The 23403-nt window shown below is 62.0% G+C and overlaps 1 protein-coding gene across 1 annotated transcript in view; it reads right to left on the bottom strand.

The window, feature by feature from the left end:
* Nucleotides 1-7797: 7797 nt before the first annotated feature.
* The window catches only part of CSMD1 (CUB and Sushi multiple domains 1), a 720682-nt gene continuing 705076 nt past the window's right edge, over nucleotides 7798-23403 (bottom strand). The window contains exons 63-70 of the mRNA XM_054565852.1: nucleotides 21907-22018; nucleotides 19630-19809; nucleotides 18430-18474; nucleotides 15386-15547; nucleotides 13905-14017; nucleotides 13193-13280; nucleotides 9014-9146; nucleotides 7798-7957 (exon numbers count right to left, since the gene is read on the bottom strand). Of these exons, the coding sequence (XP_054421827.1) occupies nucleotides 7798-7957; nucleotides 9014-9146; nucleotides 13193-13280; nucleotides 13905-14017; nucleotides 15386-15547; nucleotides 18430-18474; nucleotides 19630-19809; nucleotides 21907-22018 (993 nt within the window). The remainder of the gene's footprint in view (nucleotides 7958-9013; nucleotides 9147-13192; nucleotides 13281-13904; nucleotides 14018-15385; nucleotides 15548-18429; nucleotides 18475-19629; nucleotides 19810-21906; nucleotides 22019-23403) is intronic.

The following is a 23403-nucleotide window of genomic DNA, read 5'->3' as shown; positions in this document are numbered from 1 at the left end:
CCAGAGAATTGTAACTCCCCACAGAGCTACCTTTTAAATGTAAATAATGCACCCAAGCATAGAGACATACTGGATTAAATTTAAGAAATTTCAATACGCAATTGGATACAATGGATACACGGCTCTGAAGCTCAGGTCTTATTGTTGTGTCTTATTTCAGAGCTGCCACTAGAGCCCGGGTCAAAAACGGAAACGAGAGGCAGAGGCCCCATTTTCCTCCCTGCGGCTGGAAACAAACACACCGGCGCTGGGGCTCCGGGCGTTTCCATGAGCTGCTCACCTGCGCTCGGGGTGCAAGGCACGTGCCCGCACACGCGGCGGTTGGCAAGGGCTTGCGCTGCTGTGATGCTTCGACCCGTCTTCCGAACATCTGCTTGGGTCTTACACGCACACACACACGCACACACACACTCGTCCTCTGAACAAGAGGTAAAGGAAGAGGTGACTCCAGCCTGAATCGTGTCTCTCCGTGCAAGCGCAGGACACACCTGAGCTGCCGCTGCCCTGCCCGAGCAGAACGCTGGCTGCGCCGGAAGCCGGGCAGGCACCGACCGGCCATGTCTACGGGCCACTTTGTTAGCTGACCGAACAGCTGGGGGCGCCTGCAGGGAGGCGCCGGAGACCCACCGGGACGCCCAGCAGCCGAGCGCGTGAGCATCCGCCGCCCTCCCCGCCCCGTGGGAGTCAGGGCACCGGTTCTGTTCAGAGGGGAGGCGGCGGGTCATACATTTATTCGCAAAGGGCAACATTTTAAAGCAGTTCATTTCCCCTTCCCCCTCCCCCATCAAAGCACACACTGAATTTGGGGCATTTCTGACTCCTCCGCAGGAGATGAATTATGATGATAGGGAACACGTTCCCTCTCTGTTTCCCTCTACGTCTGTGGGTGTGGTTTGCCACCCGATTCCAGCCAATGCGGTGAAGATGGGAGTCGGCGAGGGGGCGAGGGGCGTGTGGGCCACGTGCGCTGTGTGGCTTTCCTGACACCAAGGAGCATGGCCGTTCCCGGCCCTCCCCCGCTCCGCAGGCTGGGGCCCGTGCGCCCGGGCGCGGCTGCGAGGGCCGGAGCGGGGCAGCCTCTCTGCAGTCACGCGGGCCCAGGCGAGCCCGCGAGCGCACTTCCCTTTACTTGATAGACAAGCCGTCAATGGAAAACAGGTTTCCCGAGGGGGCCGGAAGCGCCAGGAACAGGTGCAATGGACAGCCTTGGAAACACACCTCACCTGAGTCCTGAGGACGCCCCGCACCCCAGGGCTGCGTTTTCAGGGCTAATGAGCTGCAGGAGGAGCCCTGGGCCAGCAGACTCGGAGAGTCAGTGTTCACGGGGCTTTAATTTTATCCACCTAGAGAGGGGCCGCAGTGAGGTTAGAGCCGTGGCCACCTCACTGCCCCGTGCTGGCTGCCCCGGGAAGTCCTCCGGAAGCCTCTCCCCGCCCGCGCGGCCCTCTGCGCAAACCCAGAACGACGCGTTCGCTGCGCTTGACTGTAACTTCTTATTCACACGCCTGCCCCTCCGCCTGGACTGCGGTTTTCTGGGGGCCTGGGCCCGGCTGATGCACTTTGAGGGCTCTGACTGCAGACCCAGCCTCGGGAGTCAGCCGGCCCTCCACACGCGCCCGGAAAGGCGACGACCTGCCAGAGGCCCAGAGGGCTCTGCCGCAAAGACCTGCGCCAGCCCTGGCGGATGTGGCTCAGTGAACGGAGCGCCGGCCTGTGAGCCCAAGGGTCGCTGGTTCGATTCCCAGGCAGGGCCCAGGCCTGGGCTGTGGGCTAGGTCCCCAGGAGAGGGCGTGTGAGAGGCAACCACACACGGATGTTTCTCTCCCTCTCCAAAAATAAACAAAGGAAATCTTTAAGACCTGCTCCAGGTTAGCGATGGCCAGTCTGGGTGGTTTTCTAGGACAAAGATGCCCTCATAGCCAATAGAATGCAAACCTTAATGAGGATTATTCCTCTGTATTACCGGCTGGACAAAGCTCAGCTTCTAATGGCTATATTTGAAGATCTTTTTGACTTTTTTTTGTTTTGAATAGCATCTTTAATTTTTCAGTATATAGCCTATCATGCAGAAAAATGATCCTAGTTTAGCTAGACTTTCCCAATGGACATGAACTTCTAGGAACAAGGCAGGGGAAACCATGCCGATTTGGGGAAGAAACACTGAGGTCCTGGCACGAGTCCAGGCCCTGCCTCCCTGGGGGGGTGGCGGGGTGGGGGGCTGGCCGTTTATGAACCGTTGCCGCTCTCGCATTCTCCGCCGGCTTCTGAGAGCGGAGATGAAAGAGGGGTCCAGGGTTGGAAACCGGGATCCCCACTCCTCCTCCGTGGGCCACGGAGGCGCGCCTGAGGCCGGCCCGGCAACCCACCGGCCGCGGCGCGCGTTCTTTATTCAGTGCAGTGGCGCGCGCGCTGCCAGGCTGTGAAATTCTAGGCGGTGAGACGCGGGCCTGTCCCTCCGCGGAAACCGGCAGTGAGGCCGTGTCTTACGCGTCCTTCCCGGTCCCCTCTGTCACGCCTTCTGCCGAGCTCCGCGCGGCGCGTGCTCACGTAAACAAGCCTTGGGGGTCGGTTCTCCTCGCACGGCCTTCGTCTTTCCCGAGCCGCCCCGCGCTCCGTGCCGGGAAGCCCCGCGAGCGTTTCCTGTGTCCCCACCAACGGCCCGTCCGCTGTCCCCAGCGCCTGACGGCCGCGCCCCCTCCGAGGACACGGGTGGGCAGCGTCGCCGGCCGTGCTATGGAACGTGGAATTGCTGACTCCAGGGCCTATTTTTCTCAGCTTTATTGAGATGGAAGCGGCCCCTCACATTGTGTGAGTTTAGGGGCCCACCGGGTGATTGGAACACCCCCAGAGCGCAGAACACGGCCGCCGTGGCGACCTCGCTCCTCCGGCGGCCACCCAGTCCCGGCCCCTCGTGTGTGGGGGTGACGTTGGGGACCCGCTCCCCCGCGCCGATCCCCAGCCGGTCCCGCCGAGCCCCCGCGCCCCGCTCCCACACACGGGCCTGCCCGACTCTTTTCATTTTACCCGTCAAGGTAAAATGAGAGAAGACTGACTTTTTCCATTTCTTTGACAGTTAAAAAAAACTGTCACCCTTTGCAGTCTTAGGGAAAGAGCCTCTGTCAGTGCTGCAGGCCTGGCCTCTCCGTGGGCAGGCGCCGCGGAGCCGAGGGCAGCAGGGCCCCCCACGCCGGCCGGGTCCCGGCACCCAGTGCCCCCGCGGCGCGGCAGCTGGAGGCTGCGTCAGCCGCAGAAGCACAGCGGGCGATCGAAGCGGCCTATCGGCCGTTTTGACTAAATCCATGACAACTTGGTAACCTCGCTTTGCTCTGCGTTGCTAATCGAAATGCTTGACTACTGGTTCCCCGGGGCAGAATAAAGAGCGCTGGGACCCACCCGTCTAAGGAGTTCGCGGGGTCCTGAAGAAGCGCCAGGGTTGTGGACCCCCTGCAGGGAACGGGGGGTCTCTGTGGTCCCTTCTCGGGTCCGAGTATCGGGCTCCGTCCCGTTCTTCCTGCCCCCGACAGCAGGGGAATCATAGTCACCCTCAGGGACGCAGAGGACAAGGCCGTTGCCCGGGGCCGGGCGGGGGAGGGGAGCCAAAGCCCCACTCTCCTGGGCTGACCCGGCGCAGGCGCCCCCGACTCGGTAGGCAGGTCCCACCCTCGCCCGGCCTCCCGGTGGGCGGGGGTCCCACCGGGGGAAGCTCAGGCGGCCCGATCTCAGCGCGTGGGGCGAAGGCCATGGATGCTGGCAGGGTCCCCAGTTCCGGCTCCATTACCGTCGCTGGGACCACATCACGGAGGAGTCATTTGGGGGATGTCAGCACCAACGATGGGGGGTGTGCACCCCGAGAGCTCCTCGCTGTGCTCTCTGTTGTTAGCCAAACGAAGCACAAAACGTGCTGACGAAGACAGAAAAATTTCAAGGGCAGGAAAAGAAAACGTTGATGAATCTAATCACGGATTTTTTTTTCCAAAAGGTGAGTTGAAACAAGAGCAAAGGGGCCTGCAGTACCAGCGCTGCCTTGCTGTGTGTTCTGGGGTAAGTGAACACCCTTCTCTGAATTCCTTCTTGGTCACCTGTGGGAGGAAGGCGGGCAAACCTGCTGGGAGGCGGTTGGAAGGCTGCGCGTGGCCGGAGCGGCGTGTGCGCCGCGGTGGGGGGGGCGGGGGGCCTTGACCCGCCGCAGCTGAGCGCGGCTGCCGATCTGCAGAGGCCCCGCCTCTAGGGTGGGCGGTGTCAGCGTTTCGTTACTTTGAAGCAACTGCGGGGCTTATCTTTACTCGTTGCGTTACTTTTCGTGACACGTTGACTCTCAGAACCACGAGGGTATCGCTCCATTGAGCTGCAAGACGTTCCGCTTGCTGGCTCCCCCCACCCGGGACACGCGGCGCGCTTTGCTCTCCGCGCGCCGATGCGGCCCAGGCTGCTCGGGCGGAGCCCTGGACGGGGGTGCGGCTTCTGAGCCCCCCTCGCGGCCGCGGTCTGAACTTTCCCTTCAAAGTGATTGCCTGGGGTCATGTTTTAGTGCCGCGAGTCTGTGGACAGGGTGCCGGCAGGTGTGGCTCCATGGCTTGGGCACCAGCCGTTGAACTGAAGGGTTTGCCGGCTCGATTCCCTGTCCGGGCACCTGCGTGGGCTGTGAGCCAGGCCCCTGGCTGTGGGCGTGGGAGAGGCCCCAGTTGCTGTCCATTCCCTCCCTTCCCCCATCTCTAAAAATAAGTACATAAGATCTTTCGAAGCTTTTTTATCTTAAAAACAAAGGCTGGATTGGGGCTGGGAGGGGCCCGAAGCTCCCCCTTGACTCCAGGGCGAGGCTCAGGGAGGCAGCCGTCTGGTTGGTGCAGTGCGCGCGCCAGCGTCTCCCCACGGCAGCTGCTTACCGACCCGGCGGTGGCCTGCCGGCCTCGGGGCGCGCCTCCCCCAGCCGGACACGGGGACATCCGGTGGCTCCCGCCCCCCCCCGCCCCCCCGCCCCGCCCCCGCCCCGCCCCGCCCCCATGCACGTGGGCCGAGCTCCAACAGATTCACACCGGAAATAGAAATGTAAAATTAAATATTTAATTAGAACTCTGATTTGCTTTAAAGATAGGTGGCGATGCACAGGCTATATTACACTCTTTATAATTTTTTTTTGACAAAAAAAGATACTGTTCATTTTAACAGGCCACAGTAATATTAATACGTGTGTAATGGGGCTGGGACTGAAAGTCAGCGAGAGACGCTACGATGTACATTATTGGGAAAATTACAGTTTTGTATTGTAAAAACATTTATTTTTTTTTAACAATTTACCTACATTAATCAAAAAATTACAGCATATTTAATAATTTTACAAATTCTTCATAAAAAATATATCTCTGTACAAAAAGGTCTTTTGCACCTAACGCGTGTCAGCAGCAAAGGGCGAGATGTCCGGACGGGCGGGGGCCACGGGTCCTGGGCGCAAGGCCAGCCTTCCTTCCCCTTTTTTGTAATAGCTTTTTTTTTTTTTTGTCGCCGTTTACAAAATATTTCACAGAAGAAAAAAATTATTGCAGCTAGCCTGGAGAAAGGCAAGGTGTGTGAGACAGCAGCAGTTTTAAATAGCTTTAAGCACAGAACCCGCGTCGGCGTGGGCACGCCCGCCTGGGGCCTGCGGGCCAGGAGGGTCTTCCGACAAGTTCTGAGGCTGCGCGCGCGCCCTGCGGGGGACCAGCTCGGGGCGACTGTCTAAACAATGAATGGGCTCCAAACCCACTGCCGAGGGGAGCGATGCCTGGGCCGCTCTGCGGCACCCAGCACCCGTGCCCACCCTCCCGGGGGCCCACACGGCACCGGGCGCGCGGCCAGCTCGGGCTCGGGGGCCGCCGCCGGCGCCTGACCCAGACCCAGGCCTGCGCGGGGTGTTGATGGGCCTGCGCACGCAGGCCTCGGGCACAGGGTGAGCCCGTGTCCCGCCCCCCGAGCCCGCCCCCCGGCCCCCCTGCCTGGCTCCGGCCGCCCTCGTCCAGCCCGAGGGGGAGGCTGCAAACGCCAGGTCCCGGAGCCGAGCCCCTGACCTGTGGCCCACTCGGCCGAGGGCAGGTGCAGAGGGCTCGCCCGAGACGATGGACTCCAACGGCCAAGACGCCCTCCTGCCTGAGGACGCGAGCCCCTCCCCAGGGCAGAGCAGGGGCTCCCGGCAGGGCCCGGGGCTGGGAAATGGTGAGCTACTCCCCTGACGGCTGTTTTTTCACTTCTCACGCGTGAAGCCTGCACTTCCGCCTGCGGCAGACAGGCCAGGAGGCCAGACTCCACGCGAAGGGCGAGCGCGGCCCCTTCTGCTGGCGCCGGTCTGCGCTGCGAGGAGGGGGGTTTCTGCGTGTGGAACAGACGCTTAAAACCCACGTTAACGAAAGAATGCCCTTCCCGGGATATTCCTACCCACGGGCGACCAAGGAAGAACACCGCGGTTCTCACTTTGAGTTTGCGACGTAAACAAGCTCGCTGTCGCGTCTCCCAGGTCGCGTTCCGATTGCACCCACATTGGAGGGTCATGTCTACCGTGTTTACACCGCAATTTGTACTCGGCTAATAGTGGATTCGAAACCTGAAACACCACGGAACTTTCCTTCCCACCTGGAAAAGCATGAAACAGAAGACAAACTGATGTAGAAAACACGGCACCGGGAGAGGAGAGTGTGTGGCGCTTCCCTGCCTCCAAGAGACGCCTGGTCCTTTGACCCTGACAGAGCCCAGTGCCTGGGGCTCCGGGGGGGGGCGCGTCCTCAAGGCGACACCGAGGACGCAGCGCCCGGGGGGACAGCGCGGCGGGAGAGACGGCGCCACGAGCTGCCGCCCGCCCGCCCGCCCCTGAAATAAATCACTATTCACACTCGTGGGCGGCAGGTGGAACCGCCCCCCCAGGTGCTGCCGGGACAGCGGCGGATGCGAGGAGGAAACACGTGGGAAATGAAAGGCCTCTTTTGTTTTTCCAATGAGTTCAACACATGTATGCAGCTAAAAGAAGCAATAATAAAATAAATCTCTTTACTACTGTACTTCTTTTAAAACCTGGGCCACGTCTGGGGATTTTTCTCGCTCTCTCACACGCCGACTAGCCGGACGGCAGACGCGCAGCTTGAGGAAGGAGGGGTGTTTATGTACAACGGGTAGTGTGTAGAAACCCTGTGGAAATGGTGTATTTTTTTTTTATCAGAATCTTACTCAGTCGTTCGTAACACACTAGTGCAAAAAAATTGTGCATCAAAAATTCTGCAGTAGAACAGCTGACGGGGAGCCGGCCGGGTGGCGCCGGGCGGGGTCCCGCACGCCTGTCGGGGTCTCGGCAGGGCCAGCGGCTCGCGGGGGGCCTCTACCGGGCAGGTGTCTTCTGCAAGAGAGCATTTTCTTTTCCTTTCCCCAGAGTGTCTGTGTTCATGGGGGTTCAGAGAAGCACACAGGATGCGTTGGGGGGGCCACCCCTTGGTCACCGCGCCCGGGGCCGGGGCCACGGCCGTGGAGGCCGCACCGCAAGGCGCGCCGGTGGCCGGAGGCGGGGCGTCCGAGGCGCTGAGGAGGACGCATCGGCGCGCCCGGCGGGCGGGCTCCCTCGGGGGCCCCGCGGCCCCGCATGGGCCCCGCGGGACGCGGGTCAGGTGTGGCCGGTGCTCAGAAGGCCCCGCGTGCGCCCCGGGCACCCCCGCGGCACGAGTCCGGCACGCGATGGGGAGGTCGCTGCGGCCGAGCTGGGAGGAGGAGGGAGCGGCCCACGGCCCCGAAGGACTCGCTGCTTGCCCGTCGGAGGTATGGCTGTGAGGCGGCCCGGGGCGCGGGCTATACCACGGTGCACACTGTGTTCAGCGTCGTGTCGAAGCGCACGGCCTTGGCTTCCGTGGGCTTTAAGTTTGTGTCGTACATGGGGTTCTCGAACGAGGCCTGTCCGTTGCTGTTCTCGTGGCCGGCGTAGCCGTTGTACTGGACTTTGGGTCTTGTTCTAAGAGGAAGAGGGACGAGACACGGTCAGGGCCGTGCCTCCCAGGACCGGGGGCCGCGCGGGGCCGCGCGCTGCGGCCCAGAGGCGGCGGGGGGCTCACGGCTCGCCCTCTCAGCGCTCGCTCTGGTGAGGGGCTGGTTGAGCTGATCAAGAGAACTGGAAACACTGAAGTGGGTTCCACAATCAAAGAATCACCCGATTCCAACGACCGATCAGGGCAAGCCGGGCAGGGGGCCAGCGCTGGTGTCAGACTCCGGCTGGACGTCCGTCCGCCTTGACCCCACGGCCCTGGGAAGGGCAGTCTCGCCGCAAAGTGAGAGCCAAGGCGCTCCCCCACCCCCGCCACCGAGGGCTCTGGGGACTCAACTAAAACGTAGCTGGCGCGGTTCCTTCACTGCCGTTACTGACATACACTGCGTGTCGGCTGTTTTCTGGGATCCGATTTTGTCTCCCGTAAATGAGTTATAGAAAAGACGCTGTGCTCAGTATTGAACTATTGTATCTGCTCTCCAGTTAAAAGAAAATCTCTCTGTATACCCAACACTATAGAATTCAAGGCTTTTTAGATAGAAAAGAGGTAAAGCTACTTAGTCTGCCCGCACCCCCTTTCAGAAGAAATTACGTAAGAAAAACCAGCCAGGTGGTAAAAACGCAGCTGTCAGTAACCACGCCAGCAAAAGCATCACTTGAGACTGATAGAAACTCCTGTTGCGGTGATTACTCATAGGTTTTCTTACATTGTATCACGTTCATGGAGAACAAGAGAACTAAAAAGCGCGTGTGCGTCAGCAGGGAAGCAGGGAGCGAGGGCCCTCGACATTGGACTTGGAAACGCTCCCGTGGCAGAAGTCGGTAAACAAACTCAGCCACAGGATGGCGTCGCGGAAGCCTGGCTCACGTCTCCCTTAACCTCCCAGGTCAGCGGCCCTCTCTCCTGCCCTCCCTGCTGGGGACCCCGCAGGGCTGGGTCGGACTCGGGGGCGGGGGGCAGACCCGGCAGTCAGCAGAGCAACGCAGCCCCGCGTGGGCACGCGGCCAGCGGCGCGGGCACCGTACCTGTGTTTGTAGAGGTAAAACGCAAACCCTGACAGGATCAGAGCGGAGAAGGGGACGAGGGTGGCCGCCGCGACGGAGCCGCTGCTGGTGCCCGGGGGCCGGCGTGCGGGGTCCTGGTCGGCGCTCGGCGGGTCTGGAAGACAGAGGGGCCGTTAACCGCACCGCAACCCACGCCCGCGTGACCTGCTCGATAAAGGAGAGTAAATGCCACAGGAAGCGGAGCCCGGCTCCTCAGGGCCGAGTGAGGCTCCTCCGGAGGGACGTGACTGTGTGTCTCTGTGGCCGACGCCCGAGCCGGCCCACCCTGGGGACAGCGAGCAGGGTGGGCGGAGCCGCACGCTCCTGGGCGCAGAGGCGGGCGGAGGACCTCGCTGGCCTGACCTCGGCTGGCCACTCTGGTGGCTGCGTTTGCGTGGGGCGCCCCGTGGATGTGGCCCGGGCGGTCGCTGTTGGTTTTTGAAGTTGGGTTCCAGGAAGCACAGACCGTGAACGGGCAAGAGGAGCCTTCTTTCCTTTCTTTCTACAAACCTCAACGCAAGGGAATGATCCTGTGTTTAAAACACTTAAGTAGCTTTTTAAATAGAAATTCTTGACTCTCCACATTAAACGGCACAGACAATCCTGCCCCTGGCTTCCCCGGATGCGCTGCTTGCCCCCTGGACGCCCCCGCACCGGATGCTGACCTTGCAGGGGTGACACGCGCTTGGACCTGCTCCCGGCGGCTGCGGGGGCAACACGGGTGTCCGGGTGGTGGCATCCGCCGAGGCCGGCACAGGTGCAGCCCTCGGTGCCGCCGTGCGCTGCCCCATAGGTTTGTTCCGGTGCCCGCGGGTCGGGGCATCTCAGCCCCCTGAAACAGCGGCTGGCATGCGGGGTGGCAAGGCCAGTAGTCCCGCCGATGCCCAGGCCTGCGGGGGACCGAGGTCCCAGCAGGTGCTCAACGTGCGGGCGCGAGCCCGGCACAGCAGCCCCCGCGTGCCCGTGGAGCCGCCCTGCCTCCTCCAGGCCCCGGCAGTCCCGGGTCTCCCCGCCTCGGCCTCACAAACCTGCGCTCGGCTAAAACTGACGGAAGTGTTCTCGGCAACGAGACCTTCTGGCCACCATAGGTGGACTCCCGATCGATAAAGTCCTGGAAAACCTACACGCCACGTGGGGCTTCGCGTCCTGCATGGAGCGGCGTGGAAGGGGGTGCCGTGGACGGTGCCGCCGGCCCTTCTCAGGGGTTGCGGGGCGGCCTGGGGCTCCGAGCTCCTGGCAGTTGTTTACCTTGTCTTAGTAATTTAAAGGGCAATGCAAGCACACGGTGTTCATTAAAATGGCAGAAAAAGGTATGGAAATAAATAGCAAAAAGGCCCACGGCAGCAGGGCCCCCGAGGCCGCCCCACGCTGTAGGTGGGGGTGTTTCCAGCAACCTTCCAGAAAGTCCTGCTCATACATATGATTGTCTTTTATTGCTTTTCTAAAAAACGGGCATACGATTCACATGTCTTATATGTGGCTTTTTACACTGAGCCGTCTATTCTGGGGGCTCTTCCGCCAGCACCGAGGACTCGGATTTGAGTTGCCGAGTGTACGGCCGGCTACCGCGCCCACGAATTGGGTGGAAGTGGGCCTCGCCAGCCTGCGCGGAAGGCCGCCGGGCCGTTCCTGGCGTTTCTCTGCGAGGGCGCAGCAAGGTCCCTGTGCCGCGGCCGTCAGCCGGGCGCTGACCGCGCAGGACGGTCTGGCAGGACGTGCCGCCGGAGTGTCCGCGTATCTCGCCTGACTGCCCTGCACGCGGCGGCCCGCCTTGGTCCCAGCATCACGTTCCAGGGGCCGTTAAGGAAACATCCGCGCCGCTGCGGACACCGGCCCGCGGCCGCCGCCCCTCCCTCCGTCACTGCGCGGCACACACGTGCTCATTGCTGAAAAACACAGTGTGCGCGCCTGCTGATCTGGCAAAAAATAGATACGATTTTGATTCACTCACACCGGATGGCCAGGGCTGCGTTGGCTGCTGACGGCGTTCCTCTCGGGGGAAAGGGGCGGGGCCCCCGACTGAGTAGTCAGGCCTCTGCGCTTGGAAAACTCCCATGGCCGCGCCGGGGAAGGGGGCGGGTGGTGAAGGTGCTTCTGCTATTGGGCCATAATTACATGCCCTGGATACAGGTTCCTCACCAGGTATGTGGTTTGCCTGCATTTCTCACATTCTTTGCCTCTGTGTGTGTGTGTGTGGGGGGGTCACGCAATTTTAGTGGGGAAACCGGCTTGCCATTCAGGTTCTTCCGCAAGTTTTTGCGTTAAGAGTTGTCTTTCCCACTAACTTAGTTTGGTATCCATTTAATGGTAATCACATTTCTTTCTTTTTCTTTTTTTTTTAGTTTATCTACTGACTGGCGACCTTTTATTGTTATCCACGAAAATAGGGTTTCGCTCTAACTCTTGAGTGAGTGGGTGCTTTTGAATCGTGACCTAAACACGATTCACTTTCTGGTGAGTCAAGTGGGAGGTCTGCGCGCGATTCGGAGTCTTGCGTGGAGCTCCGTTCGTCCTGACAGCAACCTCACCGCCGCGGGAGGCGGAGGCCGCCTGCGAACGCGAGCTGGTGTCCTGTGGGCGAGGACGCCGCCCAGGCAAGCGGCAGCGGCACAGGGGTAGCTCGGGACAGGCGGCCGGAGGCGCGCGGGCTCGGCCCCCCGCGCAGCTCGCTGGGGCTTCCTGGGCGGGGTCCCCGGGCCGAGAACACCCAGCCCCGCGCACGCTGCCCGGGGGGCATCCAGGTCGTGACCGGCCCGGCCCGGCCCGGCCCACAGCAGCACCCGGCCTCTGCCGGCAGCGCTTCGTGTCAGGCCTTCTGCTCAGAGGTGCCGAGTTTGCACTTGGGGGTTGGGGTGCTTTATGACGGCATGTGGTTGTCCACGGGCTGGTGCGTTCCCTTTGGAACCCCTCCCCTTGGGAGAAGCCGCACCAGGGACGCGAGTGCAGCGGTGACTCTCACCGCCCAGCGCCACACCCCCGTCCCTCGGAACGGGGCTGGTCGCCAAGCTTGCGTGGCCGCGTTCCTCTCTGTGGCGCTGACATGTCAATCGTGCGAGCACGTGATGCAGACAGTGGCCGAAGCCACTCAGAAGGGCCGCGCCCACCCCGCTGCCAGCGCGCACGGTTCCGGGTTCCGTCCGGGGCGGCGGCGAGGGCTCGTGGGAGGGAAGGGCTGGGCACAAGCCAAATGCTCGTTCTGTCTCTGCGCCCTCGTCACAACAGAGCTGACCTTTCTACCGGGACTGCGGAGACCGAATGAGATGGCGGTCCCTCCTCTGGGGTCAAAGGCTCCTGATGCGCGCCTCCTGGGGTGACCCAGGCGGAACTCGGGGCCCGTCCACCTGTCCGTCCGCCCGGCTCTGCGAGCTCTGCCTCACGCAGGTGTGAACGCCCTTCTGCATGAACACACAGCCCTCGTTCCTTGCGTGAAACAGGCTAAATGAAGTTACTCTTTTCTAATTAATCAGACACGCTGCATAACGTTATTTACCCAAGCAGCTCCTTTACGACAGGCGTGCAGAATGGACTCTTTCTAACTGCAACTGTTGAAAACAGTGCTGCTCGAGACATACCAGAGTCCGAAAACAAACGTCGTGACACTTGTCTGTTGAAAGTTCTGGGGCTGGAACTGCTGGGTAGAAGGGTGTCGCCAAACTGCGCGCTTCTCCGCGTAGCCCCCCGAGAACCGAGCGCCCAAGTGCCTCTTTCTACCCTCCGCCCCAAAGTCATTTTCCTTAAAGCTTCGGCCTTTTGATAACTAACAGCGACCTATCTTTGGGCGGGTCCATCGTAGATGTTTTTGTTGTTGATGCTCTTCTCATTGCTTTCTGGTGACTCCTAATCACTCTTACATTTTTCTTAGGTGCTACGGTTCCCTTAATTCTTTAATTGCTTTAGTTTTTCTTTCTCCCCCTTATTTCGACTCTCTCTCTCTGTAGTCAGGGTAATAATTCCCCACCTGGCACATGTACTGCATGTTTCCAGCCTTCTGTTGTCATTTTGTTTCTGATTTTTTTCCATTGAGTTATAAAGGCTGTTCATCTCTGCCACTTTCCCGATGTTGTTCCTTCAGGCCTCCCGACCTTCCCACCCTGCTTCTCAGCACCCCCGTCTGAAGGCCAACACGACATTCCCTTTGAAAACAGCCCACGTGCCGTGTACCTTGCCTCTCGAGCTTGAATTTTCCGAAGTCTTTGCCTCGGACGTCGCCCTGAAAGGTGAAGCCTCCCTGCTCCAGTCCGGACGAGACCTGCGGCCACAGAAACGGGGAGTCAGGCCGGGCGCCCTCACCCCCCCTCGTGGGTGCCCTCGTGCTCAGAGGTGATGGGGTGGCATTTCACTCTTTGCCATTCCTTACGGTGGCGCCACACAGTTAAAAGTTCGAACATACACACGCGAACTTCAACTGACATGCACATTCTGACTCATTTTGACCTCAGAAGCGGGTGGTACCGTCACGACACACACAGGTGAACTGTCCTTCGTCAGGGGGACGGGAGTATGAATTCGGGCGCAGACACATGCCTAACGTGCAGAGGCGGCCATTCAAGGGGTGCCTTGTCCCTCCCCGCTGTCCGGGAACGACAGCTCGGGGCCTTCCGAGGGGCCGTCAGCGGCCTTGGGGAGGGTCAGCCTGCCCGGCGCCGTGTTCTTGCCGTGCCCCCGGCGGCGGCGGCCCGTGTGTCCCGGCCCCTCTGTGGCTCCTTTGGGGGCCAGTTTCTCCCACGACAAATGAGGGCACACAACGGCCAGGTCACGTCGCGGAGGGACGGCTGCGCCCCTCCACGCACAGACCCCGCCCCTCCGCCCCCCAGCGCCCCGGCCGCCCGCCCCGCAGGGGCCCGTGGGAGCTCGGCCGCCCCCGGGCACTTACGTAGCCGTCCAGGCCCCAGCGGTCGTTCTCGAGCTTCCCGACGAAGACGCCCGCCGGCCCCCTGGCGCGGACAGCCTTCAGCAGCACGTGGGCTTCCTCCTTCTTGTACACGCCTGCGGAGGGACCAGGTCGTGCCCTGTGTCACCGGGACACGCGGGGCCAGCGGCTCGGGCCCGTGGCCCGTCCGACAGGGACCGTGGCCCCGGGGTCACGCCACCATTGAGAGGGGAATTTATTCCTTTTTAAAATTTTAGCTTCAGCACCTTTTTCCTTACAAATCACCTCTTACTGAAAGTCCTTGTCTGTCTTGAATGGGTATCGTCCACTTCACTGTGGTGAACTATTTCAACACGTTTGTGCCGCAGAAAGAATAAAAGGAATGTGCTTTCAATGATGCTCATTCTTGAAGTCAAGCCTTTTTTAAATTTATGACGCACTCGCTTCCAGGGGTGGGAGCCTAACCCTCACGCAGAGCCGTCGGCCCGCGGGCAGCTGCGCGGAGCGCGGAGCTTCGCCCACGGAGGCGACGGGAGCAGCGTGGGGACCAGAGTGACAGGTGCACTGGGTGGCCTGTAAGATCCTGGGCCCAAAGTGGCCCCGCCGCCCAGCTCCCCACGAAGTCGGAGTGAGTGTTTACCGCTCTCGCCCGGAGACGCGACGGCGGGCACATACGCGGGTGGTGGGGGGGCCTGTTGGCCACGGCAGCTTGGCCGCAGCAGGCGGCAACCGCATGCAAACCAGTGACAGCGAACTGGCCGCCTCTGCTCAGCGGAGACTGGACCGAGGGGCGATTCCGCCGGGAGTTTCCGGAAACACGGCAGTTCGTCCTCTGACTGAACTGACAGGAGCTGACCTCTGCTGCCCCGGCCGCTGGGCGCCCTGCCGAGCGCACAGGAGGGCGGACGCCGGCGTCGGGCCGGCTGACACGGACGCCCGAGGGCCCCGTGTGGGCCACGGTCCACTCTCCCACGCCCGGCGGCCGGGGCGTCTGCCTCTGACTGAGCCCCTCAAGCGCCGGCCCCCGTCTGTGAGCTGCAGGTGGGGGTGAAACGTTTGGCCCACAAATCTACGCTGCTGTGATGTGATTAACTGTGGGGTGACCAAAAAACAAGCAAAACAGAAAAACTTCCAAATGCAGCAAAACCGGGAGCAGACGCATTGAAAAGAAGAGACTATCTAGGGTTAGGTTAGTGTTAGGGTTAGGGTTAAAAAGACAAGACGCCGGTCAGAGACTCCGTTTCAGAGACGTGCATCCAGGACTTGTCTCCCGTCTTTGACTTAACGCGTTACGTGCACAACCTGGAGCGAATCAGCTCGCTGCTCTGTACTGGTGTGTGACCCTCAAAACGAGGCAGCCGCCCGGCCTGGGCGGGGAGGTGGCCGTCCGACGGGCGCGGCCAGCGCCGCGGAGCCCGCTCGGTGGGCGCACGTCCCCGGCCGGCGGCCCGGCCCCCCCGCCCGCCCCCGGCCCCCGGGCCCACCTGTCAGCGTCAGCTCCACCTGCGGCGCGGCGCGGAAGGTGGCGTTCACCTGGCTGCTGGTGGCGTCGAAGCAGTCCACGGTCAGGGTGGCCGGCTGCCGTTTCCCTAGGTACTCATAATGGCCCTGCCACACTGAGTGGGCGGAAAACACGTCGGCCGGGACTGCAGGGGAGGAGACAGAGGCGGACATTAGCCGGCACCGCGCAGGGACGCGCGCGTCTCTCTCAACAGGGAGGCACCAGACACGGAACTGCGGCCGAGGTGAGGGCGACGCATCGCAGGCCCCCGCAGCGTGTGTGAAGGTTGAGGGGCCCAGAGCGGGCTCCCCTGATGGGCAAACACGCGTCTGTCTGTCTGGCACCCTGGGGGAGGGACAGTTCAGATGCCAAGCAGGCCTGTTTAGACCAGCGTTGTGTGCGGACTGGGGACCCCCAACGTGAGGTCAGATGTGATCGTGGGCCTAAGAAACACGAGAACCGGACCCAGAGAGTCCCTGCTGACGTGTCAGTAACGCCCAGCTCTCTCTTCGAAAGACAGAGGCTCAGAGGACCGGCCCGGGACGTGGGTCGGGGACGTGCCTCCCCGCGGGGGCGGGGCGCGCCCACTCACGGAGACAGCGCTGCTTGGTTTTGTGGGGTCTTTACTTGATAAATTGAGCTAAACCCTTTCATCTTTTACTGTTTTTTTCTATTTTTTTTTACACATCCCTGTGTGGTTGCCTCTCACGTGCCCCCTACAGGGGACCCGGCCCACAACCCAGGCCTGAGCCCCGACTGGGAATCGCACCGGCGGCCTCTGGTTCGCAGGCTGGCGCTCCGTCCGCCGAGCCGCGCCGGCCGGGGTTCATCTCTGGCTCGCTTTGTGAGGACGTCCCGCCCCCTGGTAAGAGAGCCAGAAGGAAGGGTGTCCCGTGTCGTGTGTGTATGTGAAGTCAGAAAGAAAAGGCCGAAGTCTTTGAAAACATTAACATTCATCTGGGACAGGAGACTTCACAAAGGTTGCTAAGACCGTCTCTCCTGCTTATATACTTGAAAGTTAAGCCTATTTTTTCCCCACCTCTGCGGGCACGCGTGTCTGCAGCGCCGCCCCGTTCGCGACGCTGGCCGCGAGCGCCCCCGGGGACCCGCGTGAGCTGGGTCAGGGGCTGTGCCGCCCCCGTCGGCCTCCCTGGGAGGGGCCTGCGCGGGATGACGGGACGGGGGCCAGGGCCGGCGGCTTCGGGGAAAACGTGTCGCCTGACCCGAGAGGTAGAATTTTGTTCCTCTCTAAGTAGACTTTGGAGCGGACCCACTTAGAGCCACCAGTGCCGGGGACACAGAGGCATGGCCCCCGCAGGCACGGCTTCGGGTCTGAACGGTCCAGCCGGCCGTTTCCCTGTCTTCCCGGACGGGCTGACCCGCAAGACACACGCTTGCAGCGGGAGAGTCAGTCAGGCAGACAGGACGCCCTGCGCCCGGCCGTTCGGGGTGGACCGCCTTCCTGACGGTAACAGCGTAAGAAATTAAACAGGAATGACGCGGAGACAGCAACGGCGCCGTCCCACGCCCTCGCTCGCTGGGGACCAACACCGGACACGGCCTACCGTCCGCCGGCCTTCACCGGGCCCCCGTGGCCTCTCTTCCTTCGCTAAAACGAGTGGCCTTTAAAATACCATCAGGACGGCTTGGCTGCCCCCGTTCGACTCCCTGTCCTCGGGGGAGCGATGGACGCGCGAGCAGAAGCCCCTCGCAAACCGCGCTCTTGGGGAGGCCCGGGCGCTGGGCAGGGGTGCGGGTGGGGCCCGCGTGGGCCTGGGTGCTGACACGTGGCCGTGAGGAGAGGGCCCCTCAGTCTGGGTCCTTGCCATCGGGCGGGCGCTGGCGGGTGGCAGCAGTGCCACACCCAGGGGGCGGGCGTTCGGATGGGCCACGCGGACAGAGCGCCGGGCGTGACGCGCCCGTCCCTTCAACGAGGGGGAGGTGAGGGGCAGCGACGACAGCACATGCGCCTTCCAAAAAAAAAAAAACAACAAACAAAGTCCCCGACAAACAGGGCGCACTGTTTCGGCACCTGGAACAGAAGGCGAGCAAACAGAAGCGAACAGACACGCCACCACCCGCACCGACGCGTCCTTCCTGGGGGCCACGCTGCGGGCACAGGGTGCGCTGGCTTCGTTCCGTGTTCTATCTGCCAGCAGCAGCTAAAAGGAGCTTTTCTGCTCTGTGGGGTACACGGCAGAAATTCCTTCCATCCTGGTGGGACATTTTGCTGCGTCAAGGGACGTAGCAGCTGCCCTGCGCACACCCTGCCCCCCGACGCTCCGCGGGCTCGACTAAGAGACCGGGTTAGTGCCCGGGTGAGGGACGTCTCGGGCAGTGGCCTCATGTATTTGCAAAGATTTTCTATTTCTGTTAAAAGAAAAGCTTGGCTTAAATTATATTTCGGGGAACACTGTTATTATTCAAATGGTCTTTGGATTTACGCCGCGGATGCGACGTGCCGGTTGGGGCGGAGCAGTGAAGGAGGGCTTCCGCAGGAGGCGGGACTGCGCCTTCTCGGTTTGCTCGGCCGTGCGGTCAGCGAGGACCGCACACGGCCAGTGGCGCCAGGCCACAGCTCGGGAGGCACAGGGCTCCGGGAGCCCAAGAATCGTAGGAAAAATGGGCTCCCCGCTGGAGCTGCTCACCTCAGGGTCAAAGGCCTCACCCCCTTCTGCTCCCCCAGGGAGAGGAAAGGGTCGCAACCCCCTTTATAAGGCTCTCCGTCAGCTACGCCACTTCCTGTCGGCAGCCTGCATCCCGGCCGCCCGCCCCGCGCCCAGCGCCTCTTCACGCAAGTGAGCGGTCGTGCGGAAGGCGTGCCTCCCGGGTACTGTCACCCCCAGGACAAACCGGGGCCGTGGAAGCACTAGGCGGTGGCTGCGCGGCCTTGGCGTTGTCCGTAACTGAAACCCTAACTTGTCCACGGACTAGTGGGGCCAGAAACGAGCGCGTCAAAATTTGTTTCACTGCACAGAGCAAGTCGCTGCGTTTGGTTGTGATCTGTAACTGTTCTGGTATACAAACCTGGGGTTTTAGTAACTGTCTCATTAACTTCTCTCACTCCTTTACCTACAAGTAAAAAGACAAATTATCATTTTCAAAAACATTTTTGAATCAGTTTGAAAAAACGTCAAATCGAAGCAGGTTTCCTCTCTCCAGCCTTCGCGAGCGCACCAAGTGGGTGCACCTCCTGCACAGAGGCCCTGACCCGTCCGCGTCTGCGCGGGACGTTTCCTGGCGACGTGTCGGCGCGGACCTAACCCGCGCGTTTCCGTCTGCTGGGCGACCACAGAGAGCCTTGCAAAGGAGGGTGGTTTCCGTCCACTTTCTGACTCCCACTTAGGATTCGCTCTCCCCGACTAAGAGGTAACACAATGACTAAGATTTCACGACTTCCCTGAGCTCTGCAAGCCCCCGCCCACGCCGACGAGCTGACACCTTAACACTGCATTTACTTGGGTCTGTCCCATTAAACTTAACTCATTTCTTCACTTCTCTAGTTTTTATCCAACTATGGATTATCACCATCGTTTTTAGTCTGTTCAACTTCTATTTCTGATGGGGGGAGGGCGAGGGGAATGGAGGTGCCCAGGGTTCCTAACTCCGGGCCGGAAACAGGCGCCAGGAGGCCGGGCCTGAGGCCCTGGGCTGCACCAGGCGCACGCGCAGCTGTTGGTGGCATCGGGCACGCAGCGGGGACAGTCTCGGGGGGGGGGGGGGGCTGCGAGGCCCGCGGGCGGTGCGTCTGGCCCGGAGGGGCTACGCTCACGGGTACACACGCGTGTCTGTGAGGGGAACACACCACTTCCACGTCCACTGCTTTTGTAATTTAAAAAGTAGAGCCGGTGTCAAGAACATGTCAACTCCTCTTGCACCGCCAAACAGCGTGTGGCCTTAAAAATAACAGTTTAAGATACTGTGCACCAATCCTTGGCGATCTGTCCATTAAAAAATACATTAAAAATGTGTTATTTTTTAAAGTCACACTGCCTCTCTGCAACCACATGGCTTTTCTCTTTGGGTTAAAATGTGATTGGCACCTGGTAACACCTGCACGGCTCCTTCGCCCGTGCCTCCCCAGCGCCGAACACGCACCGCACACACGTGCACACACGGCCCACACACAGGAAGCACAGAGAGACGGGCGGGGCCGCCGCGGCTCCGGAGGCGGCGCTTCCTCTCTGCCCCGCAGGGGGCGTGTCTCCGCGGCCGCCAGCCACTTACTTTTGCAGACGGGCGACTTCCCGGTCCACTTCATGTCGGCCTTGCACGTCCTGTGCTCGGAGCCCCCGGCCAGGAAGAAGCCCGGGTGGCAGGTGTACACGAGCGTGTACCCGAAGGTGGGGAGGTCGACGGCGCGCACGTCCGCGTGGGCCGGCGTCTCGGGCTGTCTGCAGGCGTGCGCTGCAACGGCAGTCATCCGTTAGGGGCCTGGCGCCCGGCGCCCGGGGCTCAGCCCCGTGTCTGCAGGGGTGCGGCGCGGGCCGCCACGCAGCGGCCGGAGCGAAGCAGCCGCCGCCCCGCACGCCGCCGCGGAGGGAGCTGGAGGGCGCTCGGCCCAGCGAACGAAGCCGGGCGGTGACGGACAAGCCCCCTGTGATCCCCCCGCGAGGGGAGCCTACGCCACAGGCCAGGCCAGCGAGCAGGGCAGGGCCAGCGACAGCGGAAGGAAACACAGGCCGGCGGGAACCAGAGGGGAGGGGAGGGAGGGGTCCCGGGGAAGAGAAGGGGGAGGGACGTCGCGAACACACGGGAAGGGCCCCGGCCGGAGCCGGAGCGGGGGCTGGGGGGCGGGGGCTGGGGGGGCGGGGACTGGGGGGGCGGGAGACGAAGACGACTGTGCTTGAACTGCAATAAAAACACTGAAAAAATGAAGAAACAGGGCAACAGCTTGGGAACGGCTACAAAGTCACTTCATATCTTAAAACGGGGACTGGAGCCCCAACCGAATGAGCACCTGTACGACGCCCTCCTCCGCGCCTTCCGGCAGCAGGAGGGGCTGGCCTTGGTCCCTCCCCCCCGCCCGTCCCCCGCTCCGCCCTCGCGCGTGTGGACACGCACGGAAGTGGCTGCAGCTGTGTGTATGCGAAGCGCAGCGCTTTCCTTGTATTATTACTTAATAATTATTGTATTATTTTCCACGTGAATAACTATAAACCTACTTTTGCCCACCCCTGTATATATGTGTATAGAGCTTCCTCTCCACAAATGCGTCTAATTATGCGGAGAAATTTAGAAGTCACAGCTTTGAAATGAACAGGTTATTCTGATATACCAATAGGATCAATAACGTGTTGAATTTCCTAAAAGACCAGTCCTAGAGACGAACCCAGCGCAGACCGGCACATGTTTAGGAACATGCCCTAGTTTTTCCCTCAAGGCAACTAGCCAGTTGGCTCTTGAGTTAAATGAATAATTACTTTTGGTAAAAGTGTGATGTGTGTTCAGTAATTGAACTATTGCAGATTCTTACTTCCTTTCACAATATAATTTAGGAATCCATGAGATTTTACTCTGTAGACCTCAAATAATTTCCCATTATAGAGTTTCTATAACAGTACACGTCTCAAGCCAAGGACTCGGCAGGCCACCGGAAAGTAAGTTTGCAACGTTAACATTGTGAGTGGAACTGTGTGAAGTCTCATAATGTTTTGGACATCAGCCAACTTCGACACACGGAAGGCCTGACCCCGGGAAACCACGCCGCCCACACAGGCGTGCACACACGTGTGTGTGTATGTGACACCCACATGGGTGACCGGAGGAGAGCCTTAGGGCAGAGTTGGCAGCTTTGGAATAAGTGCACATCTGGGAGCACTGATGCATACGCACACAGCCTGCCCCACATGCTGTTAAGGTAACTTCGCCAGCGCCCTCCCGCCCTAACGTTTCCCGGGGGGCGGGGGGCGGGGGGTGCGGGCAGCATCCATCGAACGACCCGCCGACCCGGCACCAGCAGGCGTCCGGACGCCTCGGGCTCAGCCGGGAGGCCAGCGTTGACCCTGCGGAGCCGTGCGCGCGGCAGGTTCACACGGACCTCCTGAGGCCCCGTCCGAGTGTTTCTGCTAACAATCCTCGGACCGCACCGCGCCCGCCTCCCCCTCCCCGCGCCCCCAGCCCCACCAGCCAGGACGGGGAGGCGCCGGAAGGGCCGCAGCTCCCTCCCCGCGGGGCTACTGAACTGCCATCTGCTGTAGTGGCACCGACGCTAGGGCGGGCGTCCCTCGCGCCTCGCGGCCTCACCACCCCTGGCCCAGACCCCTGTCCCCCGCCGCCCCTCCGCCCCGGGGGTTTCCGACCCATGGGGTGTGGGCGGGGGGCTGGGCAGCCCCTTGTCCACCAAGGCCCCAGGAGATGCTGACGCCGCCGGTTCTAGGGAAACGAACTTCGGGAAACCCGGGCTGAGGGGATCAGAAGCACTCACACCGACCGAAACGAGCCTCATCACCGCCCGGCCCCGGGGAGCACGGGGCGCGGCCGCGCCGAGGGGGCCCCACTTACGGATGCACTCGGCCGGGGTCCCGCTCCAGGTCAGGTTGGCGAGGCAGGTGCGCGTGGTGGAGCCTTGGACGTGGTAGCCTTTCCTGCACCTGAAGAACACCGTGCTCCCCACCTGGAAGGGAGACGGGGGGCGGAGCTCAGAGGGGCGCGCAGGGTGCCTCCCACCGTGGGGACCGACAGGCGCGGGTGGACGGCACGGGTGGACTGCGCGGTGCCCGCGGCCCAGGCGGCGCGGGTGTCGCTGGGCCCTCGGGTCCCGTGAGCTGTGGTCTCCCGGAGGCGGCTTCCTTGGGTTTTGAAAGTGCCGTTTTTTCTCTCATTTCTGCCTTGCCGACCTTCAGTTTGTAATGATTTTTGTCTTTTCCATTTCTCCCCGCTACTCCTACTTTAAGCAACAGACATTTACTAGCAAATGTCTGTTGTTGGCACTTCTGGGACCTGGCCGGCTCCTGCTCCGTCTTAGCTTGCTTCACAACGCCGTCTACGCCGGCGGGGGGCGGGCTGCAGGCGTGCGCTCTTCCCTGCTGCCTGACAGGCGTCCCCGCTGAGCCCCGCGAGCCAGCCCGCGTCCTCCCCTCCCTGCGCGCTGCCCCGACCCCCCTGGAGCGTCCCGCGGGAGTGGCTTCTCAGCGGCCCGGCCCCGCTCGCTCCGCGGTTCTCCTGTGCCTGCTGTTTGCCTGCCTCCTGATTTGCCTGCGGGGGCCCGGGGACCCCCGGGGTTAGTAAACGCATTTTCAGAGAGCGAGGGACAGTCATGGGCGGGGAGGCCACGGGCCCCTGGCCTGGGTGAAGCCGCTGCAGGCACTGGCCTAGACCTCGGGGCTCCGTCGGGGCCCGCGCCCCGCGCCCTGGGCTCCGAGGCCCTCTCGCTTGGGCCCTTAGACCCTTGGCTGCTGGGATCGCCCCGGCCGGTCCCCGTCACCCCCGTGGGACTCTGGGAAGGGCTGGGGGTCAGACACACGGAGGCGGCTCCTCCACGGACCAGGGATGAAGGGGGCCAGAAAAAGCAGCCGCTTCTCAGCGCTGGCCCCTCGCGGCGAGGTCGGAACTTCTATTAAAAAGTGCACATCTGCCTGAACTTCGCGTGAGTCACTGAGCTGCGAGTGCAAGGCGGGTGGGGGTGGCCCCCGCTCCCCTGGAAGCCGCCGCAAGCCCAGGGAGACCTCCCGGCCACCCACCGCCGGGGAGGGGGCCGGCAGGAGGGAGACGCGGGGCCCTCGCCGTCCCCGTCCCCAGCGGCGGAACGCGGGGTGCCCGGAGCGGAGCACTCGGAGCAGGATGTGCGCAGCCGCTGCGGGGGGCCCTGCCGCCGCCTGGGGTTTCAGGGTTTACGGGCCCGGCTGCCTGAGCAGGGGGCCGGCCACCTGCGCTGCCTGGCCCGCACCAGGGGACCCGGAGGAGGCCCGGAGCCGCGTTGGCTCCCCTCACAGGAGAGCAGGTGAGAGCGGCTGCAGCCTGGGGCGCTGAGGGGGACCAACATCAGGCGGACCCGCAACA

The sequence above is a fragment of the Pteronotus mesoamericanus genome, unplaced genomic scaffold (assembly GCF_021234165.1).
Source record: "Pteronotus mesoamericanus isolate MK-2021 breed Mesoamerican mustached bat unplaced genomic scaffold, CSHL_Meso_final contig_169, whole genome shotgun sequence".
NCBI lineage: Eukaryota > Metazoa > Chordata > Mammalia > Chiroptera > Mormoopidae > Pteronotus > Pteronotus mesoamericanus.
This window is presented reverse-complemented; position numbering and strand designations above follow the sequence as displayed.